Source organism: Notechis scutatus, chromosome 1, assembly GCF_049901735.1.
Source record: "Notechis scutatus isolate UNSWTSFEM ecotype Mainland chromosome 1, rNotScu1.2, whole genome shotgun sequence".
Lineage (NCBI taxonomy): Eukaryota > Metazoa > Chordata > Lepidosauria > Squamata > Elapidae > Notechis > Notechis scutatus.
Genome location: NC_142009.1, coordinates 23,607,033 through 23,623,315, shown reverse-complemented (window position 1 = coordinate 23,623,315; position 16,283 = coordinate 23,607,033). Strand labels below are relative to the sequence as shown.

The 16,283-nt window shown below is 36.4% G+C and overlaps 1 protein-coding gene across 1 annotated transcript in view; it reads left to right on the top strand.

The window, feature by feature from the left end:
• The first annotated feature begins 465 nt into the window (after positions 1–465).
• MPO (myeloperoxidase) overlaps positions 466–16,283 on the top strand; it is a 38,835-nt gene continuing 23,017 nt past the window's right edge. The window contains exons 1-6 of the mRNA XM_026671683.2: positions 466–480; positions 1,506–1,555; positions 3,820–3,897; positions 4,996–5,089; positions 5,705–5,880; positions 15,788–15,914. Coding sequence (XP_026527468.1) covers positions 1,549–1,555; positions 3,820–3,897; positions 4,996–5,089; positions 5,705–5,880; positions 15,788–15,914 — 482 coding nt within the window. The 5' untranslated portion in view covers positions 466–480; positions 1,506–1,548. The remainder of the gene's footprint in view (positions 481–1,505; positions 1,556–3,819; positions 3,898–4,995; positions 5,090–5,704; positions 5,881–15,787; positions 15,915–16,283) is intronic.

Below are 16,283 nucleotides of genomic sequence, written 5' to 3'. Positions count from 1 at the left end.
GAATATAAATGGAATGGAATGGAATAAGAGTGGAATAACAGGGACTAAGACAACTATGTAAGAAGCTCCTTTGTTATTTTATATATTTATGGTCAAATGAAGAAGGTATATTTGCAATAACTTTGGTTGGGGCTGTGACTGTGTACTTTTATATGCAGGTTATGCTGCATTGAGAATCTGAATTATTTGCTGCAGATATCAAGCATGTAACAGGGAATATGGATCTGAAAGTTAATGTATCAAAGACCAGGGCTGACTGGGGTGGCGGGGAATAGATGGAGAAATACCATGACATGCAAATGCCAGCAGAACCGTAATGGATATTCTGTAGCCCGTTACAAAGAATAAATTATGGAGCTAAGCATAACTGTATCCTTTTGCCCTTTTGTCATAAGGAAGTGAAAGTTATACATGTCAAAAGAAACATAACGGTAACTTGAATAAATACTCCCCAAAATATATGTGATAAAGCAAGAAGAGGTAGGGGTCAACATTAGAATGTATATCTGATAAATAAATGTGGATAGAATTAAAAAATATATATTTTACATAGAGATGGCTTGGTCAGAAAGAGTGTTAATAAGGATCGAAATGTAAAACAAATGTATGAAGAAAGAGGAAATGGGTTGAGAGAAAAAGGAAGATCATGGTTGCATGTGATGGATGTGATGCTGAAAAAGAGGTGAGATGTTTAAAGAACAGATGTTAATGTGGGGAGTGATCCATAGAAATTGGTGGAAACAATGATAGAAAGGTATGAAGAAGAACAGTGAATGGTGGTTGCATGAACTAGATTTAGGTTTCCATTTCTTTCATCTCCTGCCTTTATTTTATTTGTCCATTATATATTATTACTCTTTTTCTAAGATTTGCATAAAGTTGCTTCCCCAAAAGGGATTAATGTGATGAGTATGGAAGAATCGATGTATTTTTAAACATAAAATATCATGTTACACACGTAAAGCTTGTTTTTCTGTTAATGTTCTTGACAGGGTTCCTCCAGCAAAGGAAATACACACAGCATCCCTCTCCTGACCTTGCAGAACAATTGATTTTTGCTTTTGATAGCTCAAGCCCAACTTCCCAATGTGTCCTATGCTCTGCTGTGACTTGATTCTCAAACAGGTTCTTGCTGCTCTTCAGGACAAAGTATCTTGAGTTGAACGGAGTTGTTGCTCTGTTCCCCCAAAAGGCTACCAGATACTTTCCAGAAGCACTTGGGTTGCAGCACATGAAAAGTATGCTAGGCTGGGGGAAAATAGGACACCAAATCTGGCCTGCAAAATTCTGGATCACCGTAATAGCAAAAAGGAAGAGGTAGAGACGTTTGTTTCTTCCACTAGTCCTCTGGACTTTTGCAGACAAGATCTAAAACCCTACAAAAGCTGCTGTGTGACTCTTCTACATTTTCACAGCATTATCAGTAGGATGATGAGGGGAAAAGAGGAGGGAAAAAGAAAAGGGGTGTGACTTTTCTTCTGTAAATGGTTCCTCCCATCTTCCAGAAAATAGTTGATTTCCAGGCATCTAAGATCAGAACTGGAGAAGATGGCAAGTAAGTGATTTTGAAATGCTTCTTAAAATTAATTATCTTAGTGCATTGCTCAGAAACTACCTTATGGACTTGACTGATTTCCATTTCTTCCATTAGATCTCCTTAACTAGGAAAATTCCCTATTTCAGCCTTCCTCTACTGGAGGACCACCAGATATGTTAGATTACAGCTGCTATTCAGATAGATTAGAAATAGTGTGCATTGTAATTCAGTGTCTCTGGAGAGCATCACATTGGATGAAGTCATTCTGTTTTGACTAGGAAAACTACAGTGGGAAGCAGAACCATTGCATCTTTAAGTGACAGTGTAAAAAAAAAAGTCTTTATTTTTCTGCATTAGCTTTGCTCAATCAGGGCTGATTGCAGGCGTTTGAGTTTTAGGTAATTTTAACAAATAGGATAGAAGCAAAGTATCTACATGCCAATAAGGCTAAATTTCCTTATTATCCAAGCTCTTGTGAATATTGACGGGATGATCATAGGTACAATGTGTTAATATTTTAAATATTTCCAGAGTAAAGTTTCTAGTGTATAACAAAAAAAACTTTCCATATTTAACTTTTCCTTTGGCACGATTAGCAAATAAAATTATTTATTAAAATTTTATAGGCTTGGGAACTTCTGTTCTTGAAGAACAATGTAACCTTCCTTGATATTTTTATGACTAAATAACATGACTCACTCTTTTGTCTAATAACAATTTATAGTGCCAGCTGCAGTCATTGGTTCTATTTATTAAATTTTTAAGCTGTCCATTTCCCCCTACAAGGTGATTCCAGGCAGCTCCTCCTACCATAATTGGTAGTCATCCTATCATAATTGGTTCACAATCATTGTAACTGTGGACAGAGCTTTACTTGATGGTAAACTATGGTTGGGTGATGCTATGAAGATGTTCTACACCAAGGGTGTCAAACTTGCGACCTGCCAGCCAGATGTGTCACATGCTGTCCCCCCGTTAAATCTCCATTTTAACAAAAGGGGGGGGGAATTGTGATACATCATGTGACAACAATGTGACGCTGCAAGTTTGACACCCCTGTTCTACATCATGAATGCAGAAATTATCTAGAACGAAGAAACTGCAGGTACAGCATGCTCTTCTGGATGTGATTGTGGCTGTGATTGACAGCTGTTGTCCCAAAAATGACCCTCTCACAGCTTTCCTCTCTTTTGCCGAATGCATTTACTCTGAATCCTTTAGGGCCACTAAACATCCACCAGCTCTAGGATTTTCCTCTTCTTTTTGAGTTGCTGTGATCTGTGCCAGGGGTCCCCAACCACCGGTCCGCGGACCGGTACTGGTCCGCGGAACAAGTCCTACCGGGCGCTGGCTTGCTGGCGCCGCCATCTTTTTGATGAAAACGTGCTTCCGGTGAGCTTTTCCGGGTAGAAAGCTCACCGGAAGCACGCTTTCATAAAAAGATGGCGGCGCTGCTGGTGAGCTTTTCCGGTAGAAATGGCTTTCTACCGGAAAAGCTCACCAACGCTACACCGCTATCTTTTTTGATGAAAACGTGCTTCCGTGAGGTCACCGGAAGCACTTTTCATCAAAAGATGGCGGCGCCCAGCTGATGCTGGTACCGGGCGCGGCGCCCAGCTGATGCCGGTACCGGGCGCGGCGTAAAAAAGGTTGGGGATCACTGATCTGTGTCATTCTGTGGGCATTCAAGGTTTAGTTCCCATGGTGGTGATTTCAACAACTTTGGGTATTTTCTCTGTCATATGTCTGGGGACAAAGAGGAAAGGAGAAATAGAGTCACTCAAGGATGCACTTTAATGTAAATAAATTTATTTGCCCCTCCCCCTGCTATTGTATGCAGAAACAATGGAGAGAGACTGAAAGACAGACAGAAGGGAGGGAAACAAGCCAACCCTATATCATACAATTGTGGCATTTGTGTTTTTATAAAGGGGGTTTGGGATTTTTATTTCAATTTGTATTTTTCAAGAGGGATATAATTACCCTATCTGGGCTGGAGAAAATAGGGTGACTGCCCCATTTGCTATCACCCATGGATGATCCAGATTTTTCCTGCCCAGTTGTGATAGCCCTAGAATAGTGGAAGGAAAGGAAATTCCAGATATAGGACAAGCATTTTTATACCCACACATTGTCCTGTCCAAGTGTGTGGGTAACTGGCTTCTGACATTCTAAATCCATTCTGACATTCTAAATCCATATTAAAATTCAGTTTGACAATGAAAGATTACTTTCTCAAATGATTTGCAAGTAACTCATATCAAACCTCTTCTTTCTTCAAGGCCTACGGTTGGTCTTTGTTCTCCTGGGTATTCTTATAGCAGTAAAGCCTGGAGAAGCAGATAACCTTTCTCTAAAAGGTAAGCCCTTTCACTTTAGAATCCCTTTTTAAAATTGAGTTGAAGTGTCTGTAGAGAGCTGCATGTGTCCCCATTTCTTGTAAAAATGCAGCTGAAATATGTCATCATTTAAGAACTAACAAATGCATTTTTCCAAGTGTTTTTGATTGCCTCAGTGTGAACAACTCACTACAGCAGGAAAAAAAACCATGGACATTTAAGGATAATTTGCTAATGTTTGAACTGCAGAAATTGAGTCTGCATTTCCTTTCTTAGTGGACACTCAAAAGTCTGCCAAATATCCCTAAGGCAGTATTTCTGAACCTTGGTGGCTGTAAGACCTGTAGATTTCAACTCCAAATTGTGTGACTGCTATCTTGATTATTTTGATCTCCCTTACAGACAACTCTCATTGGAAGCAGGTGTTTCTAATAGTTGCCAAGATGGTGTCTGTGCATAAGAGCATCTCTGTGAAAATGATGGAATTGATACATGCCATATCATGTGAATGCTGTATATAATTTGCACCATTGGCATGAAAGCACATGGGCCGTCAACACATTCCCTCCATTGACACTCGTATTTACAAGTCTATTCCAAATCTTTGGTGGTACCACAGTATAGAGAAGGGCCACCAGGAGATATGTACCCTAAACCAGGGTTCTCCAACCTTGGCAACTTTAAGCCTGGCGGACTTCAACTCCCAGAATTCAACTCCCAGCCAAACGGCTGGGGAATTCTGGGAATTGAAGTCCTCCAGGCTTAAAGTTACCAAGGTTGGAGAACCCTGCTCTAAACAATCTCTTACACAGGCATGACCTGTGTAAGCTTTTCCTAGTAGATACCAAGATATCCATCTATGTCATTAGTAACTAACAAAGTTTAAAGTACTATGTGAGCACAGAGACAATTTTAATAGGCGATTTCTTAATGAAATATACTACTGATATTAAAACAGGCTTCTCCAAGCTGGTGGCTTCTAGATATGTAGAAGGAATGTAATTGTTGGAATTCAGATTAGGGACCAGGTTAGGGAAGCTATATTCTCATTGGTTTGTTTTTGTGGGATTTGATTGAAGGGTCTCCTTCAACAAAATCCAAACCAAGTGTCTCTTTTAGACATTGCAAAGAAACTGGAACCTCGATTCCTTCTGCAGAATGTGGAAGAAGCCAAGAAATTAGTTGATGCTGCCTATGAATACACCCAGAAATGGTAAGATTTTGCACAAAGATTCCAGAAGCCAGGTTCATTTTGCCCTTTTCCGTCTGCTCTATTTGATGAAGATTTGCTGCGTTGCTTGCTAGATGACTTCTCTGTATGAATGTTCAGACAAACATTCAGGCAATGTGTCATGTTCTTTCATTTGGAAAACATGGATATTTCTGCCAGTTACAAACTGATTCAGTATTTCAGCTATTCCTGTTTTCATTTCATCCCATATCTTTATTGTGCATGTTTTGCTGCAGCTTTTGAATTGTGGATGTTTTATTTATTTTTCATTATGATTGAAAATCTCGCAGCATGGAATTGTGGCAGTGTATAATTGGAATCAAAATACCAACGGGCATACCGTTTGCCTGCCTGCGGGTCATTAAAGGCACAGAAGCCTTACAAAATCAAGATGATAATATTCATTTTAGCCAATGGGATGAAATCAAAGGACGAATGATTAACACGAAGAAATTTAAAGTATTAGATTAGGATTATGGAGCTTTAGTTCATCCTTAGATTTCATTAGATAACATAAAATAGTCTCTGCCTCTCAAGTTAGCATCCTTGGCTGCGTCATTGTAACACACACCTTATAGGTATTTTCTGATTCACCAGGTTAGAAGAAAAACTAAAGAAAAAGACAATACGTCCTTCAGAGCTCCTAGTGTCTTTCAAACAACCTATAGGAAAAACTCGGTTGCATGTGAAAGCTGCTCATTATATGCTGGTGACCTTGGACCTCTTGAAAAAGAAGCTGCAGGGTGTATTTCCTCAGGAATTCAATATCACAGGTATTTTGCATCTTTGAACTAACACACTAACTAAAAGTATATGACAATGTTTTCCTTGTCAGTCATGTCCAACTCTAGGGCACAGTGCTCATTTCCATTTCTTGGCTGAGGGAGCCAGTGTAGTCTGAAGGCATTTTCTGTATGCCAAAAGTGGATGGAATGTTGTTCCCTTCCTACCAAAGTGATACCTATTAATCTACTTGCATTTGCATGCTTTCAAACTACTAGGTGGGAAGGAAAAAGTAACCAAAAGTAAGAGAAATAAAATGCTGGGTTTTCTTCCATGCACATCATAACTTCTTCAATAACTTAGCTTGTCACAGACAGATCAAAATTAATGCCAGGGCTGAGTGTTTCAATTTGAAAACTCCAATCCAAAAGTTTACAATGTAAGCTTTTAAAATATCAAATGGTGCTCATAAGCATGCAGCTTCACACATTATCAACTCACAGAAACTAGGTTGTGGTCACTACATTTGCCCTTCTCTACTTCTTGCAATACAGTTTCCCTCGTGGAAAACAAATCTATATGAAGAGAAACTGCAGGAAAATATACCTGTTCCTGGAAAGATAGATACAGAGGTGCACTACAGATTTATTAGGAGAAACTTTGCAAAAACAATGTGCATTTGTCAAAATTGTAGACAAAAACTGTATGGTTTGGAAAAATGTGCAAAAAATGAATTAAAAGATGCCTACAATCTTTTTTTTTTAAATCTCAAACTTGTAGAAGCATAAGCTGAACTAAATATGAGGAACTGAGAAAAAACTGAATTGACAGATTTACCCATTCATTTTGACCACAGAGTTCATGTATACTTCTTGTCCAATCATTTTCAAAGAGGAAGTAAGAGGGAAATGTTTTTTTTTTAAATCTAAGAATTTAATCATTTTATGTTAGATGTCAGTTGATGATTGGGTGGGGCAACAAAAAAAAGGACATGGATAATTGTTTGTAAGAAGCGAATGTTTTTTTTTTGTTTTTTTTTATAAAACAAGTTTTATTGATTTTTCAAAAACACACAAATCATCATTAACCATTACATGCTTAAACCTTTTTCCATTATAAATTTAACAAGTCAGATAAAACCTTATTTTATACACTATAATTCTGTTTTAAACCATTTCCATATAAACATACAAAAACCTCTTATCCAATTTCTCTTTACTTCTCTTTACTCTTATTCAATTTCATTATTATTATTTCATCTATTTCTTTCTGACTTAGTTACCATTATTCTCATTCTATATCTCTGCAAGGTTTATTAATTCTCCCAAAAAAAAACATATACACACAACACACAAAACATAAAAAAAATCTTTTTGGAAAGTAACTTAGCCCCAGGTATCTCTCTCTTCATGGACTTCGGTTATATTCATGCTCATCTTACATGTCATTACTTATTTTATTTACCATTCTGAATCTTCTATATTAACTTCTCCACACATTTCACTCTTCTTAATTCTATCTTAATTAATCATCTTAATTTGAGTCATTATATTTGTATCTTTTGTCCATTCTTTATTATCCCTTTGTCTCGTTCCTTATAAAAAAAAAAAAAGAGTTTCTCCTGAAATCACTAATCAGAGTATGATGCCTTTCTATCTCCCCCCTAAATTAATCAAATTAACATTTAAAATAATACCCAATACCCAATCCGATTCTGCTTGGTACGTTCTATCTAAATAATACATCCAAAATAATTAAATACATAATTAAACAATAGATCTAAATATTGCATCTTATAACATTCCCATTGCCTTGTCCAAAAAACAAATACTATAATAAAAATTTTATAATAACATCAATACCATAATCTTATTAAACTCTTTAATTAAAACTCAATATTCTAACCCTACCCTCATATTATTAAATTTTAAAACCAATCATTATTAAACATTTCAACATTTTAATCTCTTATCAACTCTTAAGCCATTTAAGTTTTCTATTTCTAATACAATGCTACAATATCAACTTATGTACCTTGCAAAATCTTTTTTGAAGAAATTATACTTTACCCTTTATCCCTAAAAAAATCCTTTTTTCCCATCTAATTTCAAAACTTGGTAGCTTTTCTCCACCTTTTCCCTTCCTTTCTTCTGCCAACAAACCTTTCTACCCCCCCTTCTTCTAGCCTCTGCCTTACTGGCTTCCCTTCTCTGTCGTGTTCCTTTTCCCTTTTGTTTTCTATCATTATATTGATTTTGCACCTTATTTTTCCCTTTCTTAAGTGTTTTTTAAAATCTTAAGTCCTTTATTTCTCTTCCTTTCCCTCTTCCTTCTTTCTTGTTCAAATTCTGAGATTCATTAAAAATGGCTTCCTCTCCTTCTTCTTCTTCTGCTGTCTTCATCTGTTGTAATGTTTGTTGATAGTTAATAAGCGCCATTTCTAAAAAAAGGAAGGCTTCTTCCACACCATCTTTACCATTTTTTTTGCTTGCTCATATTCTTTTCTCAGTTCCTCAACAGAAAAAGCCATTATAAATCTTTTCTTTTCTTTTCCCTTCTTTCTTCTTACAACAACCAGAATATTCCAAAAAAAAAAATAAAATAAAACAGTCCCAAAGTTATCAATCAGTCCAAACCAAGGCAGAGTTCTCACTTTCTCCTCCTAGGGTAGTATCAATCAGAAAAAAAGAAAGTCCAAATCTGTTTCTTAAAGTCTTATTGCAATATATTTCAGTCTTCAAATCCTTAAGGCATCTCCTCCAACAAAGTCTTAGCATATTTTTTTTTTTAGTCCTCTCCCTTCCCACTCATCACTTAAATCCAGTTTTTACCTAAAAAAAATAGGTTTCTTAATATCAACTTATTAATTCTGTAGGGAAGGAGAGTAAACTTTCCTTTCAGCACCACCAAACTGCCGCTTTTTTTCTCTTTTAGAAGGTATCATTCAGAAAGTCATAATTTTCAGGAATTTTGTTAAATATGTCTTAGAGTCCTGGGAACCAAGAAAAACTTTCTCTTTTCAAAAACTTTCTCCACTTCCTCCTGCGCATTCTTACCCGGCTGCCAGCTTCTTTGTGGCGGCCATTGCGGACCGCCGCTGCACCGTCTTGGGAAAAGGGGGTTCTGCCGGCCAGGGAGGGGGTCTGCAACACCCCCAAACCCCTCTCCGGATCCCCCCTATCTTCAGCTGCCCCTGCAGGGCAGCTAGCTCCGGACCCGTCCGGATCGGAGCACCAAAAGCGGCTAGCGCAGCAGGATCACGCAGCCGCAAATCCTGCCGCTCGCGAAGTCGACAAACCGGAAGTCAAGAAGCGAATGTTTTTATATGGAAGCATTTGCCTTCATGAGAATTTCATGGGTAATCTTTTCAGAGAATGCTTTTGACTGTCTTTTTTCTCAAATCTCATCCTATGCATCAGGAAGACCCTGTTAAGCCTGGATTCCCCAACGGGTGTTAAGGAAAACAAACTAAACAGAATGTACAGCGAAGTCAGATAGGAAGACAGGTAAATGTGTGAGATAAGCTTTCTAGTTAACACGCAGTAAAAATACAGATACGCTTGTGCTATCAAAAATTATAATTTATTCCATTTAAGAATTATAGCATAGTCATTATAAAGAGTCCATTAGTCATATACCAAATTCAGTCAAGTCTTGTCAGGGATACTCTATTTGCAAAGTCCGTGTTGAATAGCCAATGTCAGTACACATATAATAAATCTGTCCAAAACTTATCTTCTCTCCGTTGAGAAATATCTTCAAAGTAATCCAACACTTCTTCTCCTCCCCGATCCAGCAAGAACGCAGTCTTCAATAAGCCAGCCAGTGAGAGCCAGAGAGTGCCTTGCTGCTTATATAGTACTTTTACAGCTGCACCCTTAATTACATTCCTTTAGCTTAAAGTCACATACACTTTATCTGACAAACCATGATTCATCATTTTATTATCTTTACCCAAAACAGTTAGGGTAAAACAATGTTATCCCTAACATTCTCCCCTTTTGGGTAATAATAATAAATATTACAATAATATATCCATTTACACTTTCAAATCATAATTGTCACAACTCTCTTTAAATTTTACAACACCTTGTGCTTTTGTAAACTGGTCTGCAATATTTTCTTCCGTCATGCAGTACTCAAGTTTAATTAGACCATTTTTCACAGATTCTCTAACATTTAAGTATCTTAAATCAGTATGCATTGATCTAGTCTTTACAGCAATATTAGTAGCTAATTGTATAGCTTCCTGGTTGTCCTCGTATACAATAATAGAATCTTTAACAGTTATACCCATGTCTAATAATAACTGTTTGTACAGAATTAAGTCAGTGCATAGTAATGACAGACATGAAAATTCTGCTTCCATCGTTGACAAGCTAATATGCTGTTGTCTGATTGACCTCCACCCTATTAGAGTCTTACCAAATAATATAGCCATCCCAGATGTTGATTTTCTAGTGTTTATGTCAGTTGCAAAACTTGCATCTGCATAGGCACTAAGATTCAAATCACCTTTTGGCTCTAGATACAATGCATGATGCATTGTTCCTTTAAGATATCTTAAAATTCTCTTTAATGCTTGGCAATGACATTGATGTGGATCATTATTATATCGTGCCAGCTGATTAACACTATAAGCTATATCTGGCCTAGACCAATTGCTTATATATGATAAGCTACCAATCAAAGATTGATATATGGTCTTATCAAATTTGGAACTTTGAGCATCCATTTTGCAAATTTCCTGACTCATTGGAGTCTTTGCAGGCTTACAAAGTTCCATTTTATACAATTTAATTAATTGGCAAATTTTATCCTCTTGAGATATCTTAAATCCTTTTTGTGGTTTTATTAATTGTCAATCCTAGATACTTTTTAATTTCACCTAAATGCTTTAATTTTATCCTTTTGGCTAATAATGAAATAATCTCAGTAGCTTCATTATTGGTCTTAGTAATCAAAGCAATATCATCTGTAAATAATAACAATAATGACACCGTTCCATTATTTTCTCTTTTAAACAAACATGGATCTGCTAAACCAGATTTAAACCCTATATTGTTTAATTCTTTCACAATATATTGGTTCCACTCATAGCCAGATTGTTTCAATCCATATAAACTCTTCTTCAGTTTCCAACAATCATTGCTATTTACTTTATTATCTTTTATACCAACTGGTTTTTTCAAATATATTGTATGCTGCAATGGTGCATGTAGATATGCAGTTTCTACGTCTAAATGGTTAACTATATAATTCTTCTTAGCTGCCCACACTAGAGCGGCTCTTAAAGTTGTAGCCTTAAGATTTGGTGCAAATACCTCATCATAATCAAATGTATTTTGGTTAAATCCTTGTGCTACTAATCTAGCCTTATAAGTTACTTTCCCATTATTTCCAGTCTTTACTTTAAATATCCATTTGCACCCAATGGATTTTTCTCCTGGAGGTAATTTGGTTTCTTCATAAACCTTCATTTCCTTTAATGAATTTAACTCTTTTTCCATTGCCTTTTGCCAATTCTCCTGATCCTTAGCAGGATACATCTTAAGTTCATCTATGCTAGTAGGAACTTTATTTACTTGGCAAACAATACTTGCCTGATATCTATCAGGTGGTCTGGTTATACGCGTTGTGCGTCTAGGTATAACAGGACTAACAGGTGGACTTTCCTTTATTTCCTGTTCTTGACTATTTATTTCTTCTTGATCAATTATTTCCTCTTGATCTGATTCTATTTGCTCTTCATGGACTTCTTCTTTAATTGGACTTTTCTTATAACTAGTCTTTTCTTTCTGCCTCTTGTAGTGTTCTATAATAACATCATTATCTGAATCTTGCTCTAATCTATTCCATCCTATATGTTCTAGGAATTGTGCACTAGCACTGCAGTATACTCTAGATGTACCTGGTTCCCAGAATCTATAAGATCTATGGTTTGCTTGATATCCAACAAAAATTAATCTTTTAGCTCTACGTTGTCCTTTGTGCCTGAGTTGTGTAGGGATATGAACCCATGCTGGTGCACCAAATGTGTGAATATAACTCAAATCAGGTTTCCTACCATGCCACAAAGTGAATGGTAATTCACCTGTTGTTGAATTAACAACATTGTTTAATATGTGATTCCCACACATTATAGCTTCTCCCCACAAATTGTCAGGTAATCCAGAATCAGATAACATAGTTCTTCCCATTGATTGCAGTGTTTGGCCTCTTCTCTCTATGAAGGCATTATGTTGAGGCCTATATGGTGCAGACTTTTTATGTTGAATACCTCCCATTCTAAGTCTACTCTGGAATTTATTATTTGTAAATTCCGTACCATTATCTGTTATAAGAGTTACTAATTTCTTTTTAGTTTTTCTCTCTGCAAATTTTAACCAATTAAAGAAATTTGTATACGTTTCAGTTTTTCTCTTCATTAGAAAACAGAAACCATACCTAGAATAGTGGTCCATTATGCTTAATATGTATCTAGCACCACCTACACTTGGCTTTTTAGGACCTATTATATCGGCAAATACTACCTCTAAAGGCTCTTTGGTAGTAAATCCATCAACTCTATTTGCCGGTATAACTTTGCTTTTGTTTTGATTACAAGCAGAACATTGCAAATACTTATTACAAGGTTTCAAACTTATTCCTTTAGATAGTTGAACAGTTCTCTTAATCATTTTAAAATTTAAATGACCTAACCGTCGGTGTAACAAGTGAATACATTCATCATGAGGTTTTCTATTTTCATAAACTGTGTTAGCCACTTCTAAACCATTATCATTTAACACATATAAGTCACCTCTTAAAGATGCAGTAATTTTCTTACCTTCTTTTTCAATTAAACAAGTATCTCCCTTAAAGGTAACTATGTATCCTAATCTAACCAACATTCTAACTGAAAGCAAATTAAATTTAAGTTGAGGTACATATAACATTTTTATGTTCTCCTTTATACTAGAACAATGAGCTATACCTTCACCTTTTGCCTGCAGTTTCCATCCGTTTGCTAATGAGATATGTTGTGAACTCATGGACATTTTTACAAATTTTTTGTTATCATTTGTAATACAGTGGGACGCACCACTGTCAACCACCCATAAATTATTTTTTACAACTCCATTACTATACATTGCTAACTCATAATTCTTATTTCTTCTTTGATGGCTTACAGCATTCTGGCTTGCATTTTTGCGCTTTGGTTTCTTACAAAATCTTGCAAAATGTCCTCTCCCTCCACAATTAAAACACCTTTTAATTGTGTATGCAGTAGGAGATTCATTATTTTCCTTTTGAGGTTGCTCCCTCCTTAACTGATCTCTTTCAAGCCTTCTTCTGGCCTCTTCAATCAATCTGCCAGTGATATCAGTTAAATTTAGGCTTTCTTTAGGCAATATTTCAAGGGAAGTTACGTAGTCATCAAAACTTTCGTCTAATGAAGATAGAATTATGTAGACCTGGTGTAGCTCAGAGAAAATTAACTCCTTCTCATGAAGTTCTTGGAAAATGCTTTTCATAGTATTCAAATGACTCAGCATATCACCATTCTTTTGGAGATACATCCGGAAAAGCTTCCGTGTTAGATTTATGTGAGCACCAACGTTATCTCTGACATAAATCCTCTTCAGTTTTTGCCAACACCCAACTGCAGTTTGCTCTCCGCGTATATGAACAAGCTGCTGATCAGTTAATGATAGTCCTATGATGCAAAGTGCTTGCTCATTTTTCTGTTTAAATTCTTCTATCTTTTTACTATCTTCCTCATCTTCAGGATCCCATTCTTCTATGTTTGGTGGGTTTTCAATTATGTTCCACAGACCTTCTCTTCGTAGAAGTAGACTACATTTCATAGACCATGAAACATAGTTTGTTCCATCCAGCTTGGATATAAGGGACAAACTCTGTAGACTGACTTGTGCCATGTTTCACTATATGGAAATAAAACTATAATTGATAAAACACAGCTGTCTGTTTACTGTAACGTGTAACAATACAAAAATCTCACTTTTTACATAAACCTGTTTTTATCCTAGTTAAACTGACTTTGTAGTCTCTCTGGGCCCATAACCAGTATTAAGCCTGGATTCCCCAACGGGTGTTAAGGAAAACAAACTAAACAGAATGTACAGCGAAGTCAGATAGGAAGACAGGTAAATGTGTGAGATAAGCTTTCTAGTTAACACGCAGTAAAAATACAGATACGCTTGTGCTATCAAAAATTATAATTTATTCCATTTAAGAATTATAGCATAGTCATTATAAAGAGTCCATTAGTCATATACCAAATTCAGTCAAGTCTTGTCAGGGATACTCTATTTGCAAAGTCCGTGTTGAATAGCCAATGTCAGTACACATATAATAAATCTGTCCAAAACTTATCTTCTCTCCGTTGAGAAATATCTTCAAAGTAATCCAACACTTCTTCTCCTCCCCGATCCAGCAAGAACGCAGTCTTCAATAAGCCAGCCAGTGAGAGCCAGAGAGTGCCTTGCTGCTTATATAGTACTTTTACAGCTGCACCCTTAATTACATTCCTTTAGCTTAAAGTCACATACACTTTATCTGACAAACCATGATTCATCATTTTATTATCTTTACCCAAAACAGTTAGGGTAAAACAATGTTATCCCTAACAGACCCTTTTGTTTTCTTTATCATTTTCAATATCTTTTATGATGTGTTAAATAGATTCAGTTGCATAATAATGCATGAGGCTGAATTAAAACACTGCCCAGAGCCCTCTTTAAGAGAGATGGGCAGTTTAGAAATATGAAATATAAACAAATAATAATAAACAATAAATATCTGCAAGGTATGGCAGAAAGAAACCTTAATGCTGATATATCTATAATTATGTCAAGATTACTTTTATAACACTTTGCCGAAGCCTGCAAGAGCATTAAATGTTAAGAACATTGGTAAACTGGAGATGATCCAGAGAAGAATGGCTAAAATGGTAGGAAGTTAGAAATTAATTCCTATTTATTAACATTACCCAAGGCGTGGATATCTTTAAGTTTAGAGAAAAGAAGTTCTGCAAATTGGTAGGAGAAGCTAGATCAGAATGTTCTTCATTGTTCCTAAGGTGGAGCTCAGATCAATGGATGGAAATTAAAGAGAAAGAGATTGGGGGCTGACAAAAAAAACAAAAACAAAAAAAAACCCAACCCTGTAAGAGCTGCTAATCACTGGAACATCATGTGATGGGAAGTGGTGGTCTCTTCTACCTTGAAGTCATTTAAGGACCATCCAAGTAGTCATGCTTCAGAGATGCTATACTTCTATTCTGCTTTGCAGATCCTACATTGAGCAACAGATTGACTCGAAGACTTCAGGATGGCTGCTATTGAACAGCACGCTTAACTTGGCTGCTACTTAACCCATTTTCTGAATTTGCATAATACCTTGACTCCTAAAGCAGCCACATAACCCGCTAAGTTTCATACACTGACAAAAAATGAATCGGTTAAAATTAACCAAGGAATGTTTTAGGAATGCAAGTTGCAACCACTAAGTAACTTACTGATTACTGCAGAGTAATTGGTTGGAGCTACTATGAGTGGTATTTAATAGCTATCCAACATCTTTGAAAAAGGAAAATGTTTCACCTTTTGAAGTTGTTTTGCTTCTCACCCAAGAAGCTTCTTCAGTTCTGTTCTTCAGTTCTTCACTTCAGAAGTGAAGAAGCTCCTTGGATGAGAAGCAAAACATCTTCAAGAAAAAAACAATGTCCAGTTGCCTTTTGAAAAAGCAATCATGATGTGGATGACTGGACAATCATGATGTGGATGACTGAGAACCTCCATAGACTTTCACCTTTTGAATTTCCTCATCCTTACAAAGCATAAATCCTGCTTTCAGTTTTTAAAGTATAATTCAGAAGACAAGTGATTCTAGTCTTGCATTCTTCTGTTATTTTTGCAGCCCTGAAGTCTAAATCCCTTTATTTTCCTACAGATGTGCTGTCCCCTTCCCAGATGCAAACTATCTACAAGGCATCCGGATGTGCTTCCCAAGAGATCAGTACAAAGCCATGTGATGAGAAGAGCCCTTACAGGACCATTACAGGCGAATGCAATAACCTGTATGTTTTGGTGGCTAAGACCCTAGTCTATTTTTTTTTAAGTGCTAATGGCTGCTAAGTGAAGAGGGTCATATCTTAAGTTTTGTGGAAACTATTATGGGTTCCTTTAAAAAAAAAAGTGATGTTTAGTTTAAGACTTACATTAGTTTTCATCCATTACTCATCTTCAATTCATTCATTCAATTCATTCATCTCAAAATGGCCAGAAAATATAGCATCAGTTTCTGTCCATTGACCAAGCATTGGTCATAAGAGGCTTCAAAAACTGCCTGGGTCACAGGTTATCTTCCCACTCTTTCAGTATTGCAGGGATGTCAAACTGGCAGCCCACAGGCCATGCCCACCCCAGCTCCACGAAGGGAGAAATCG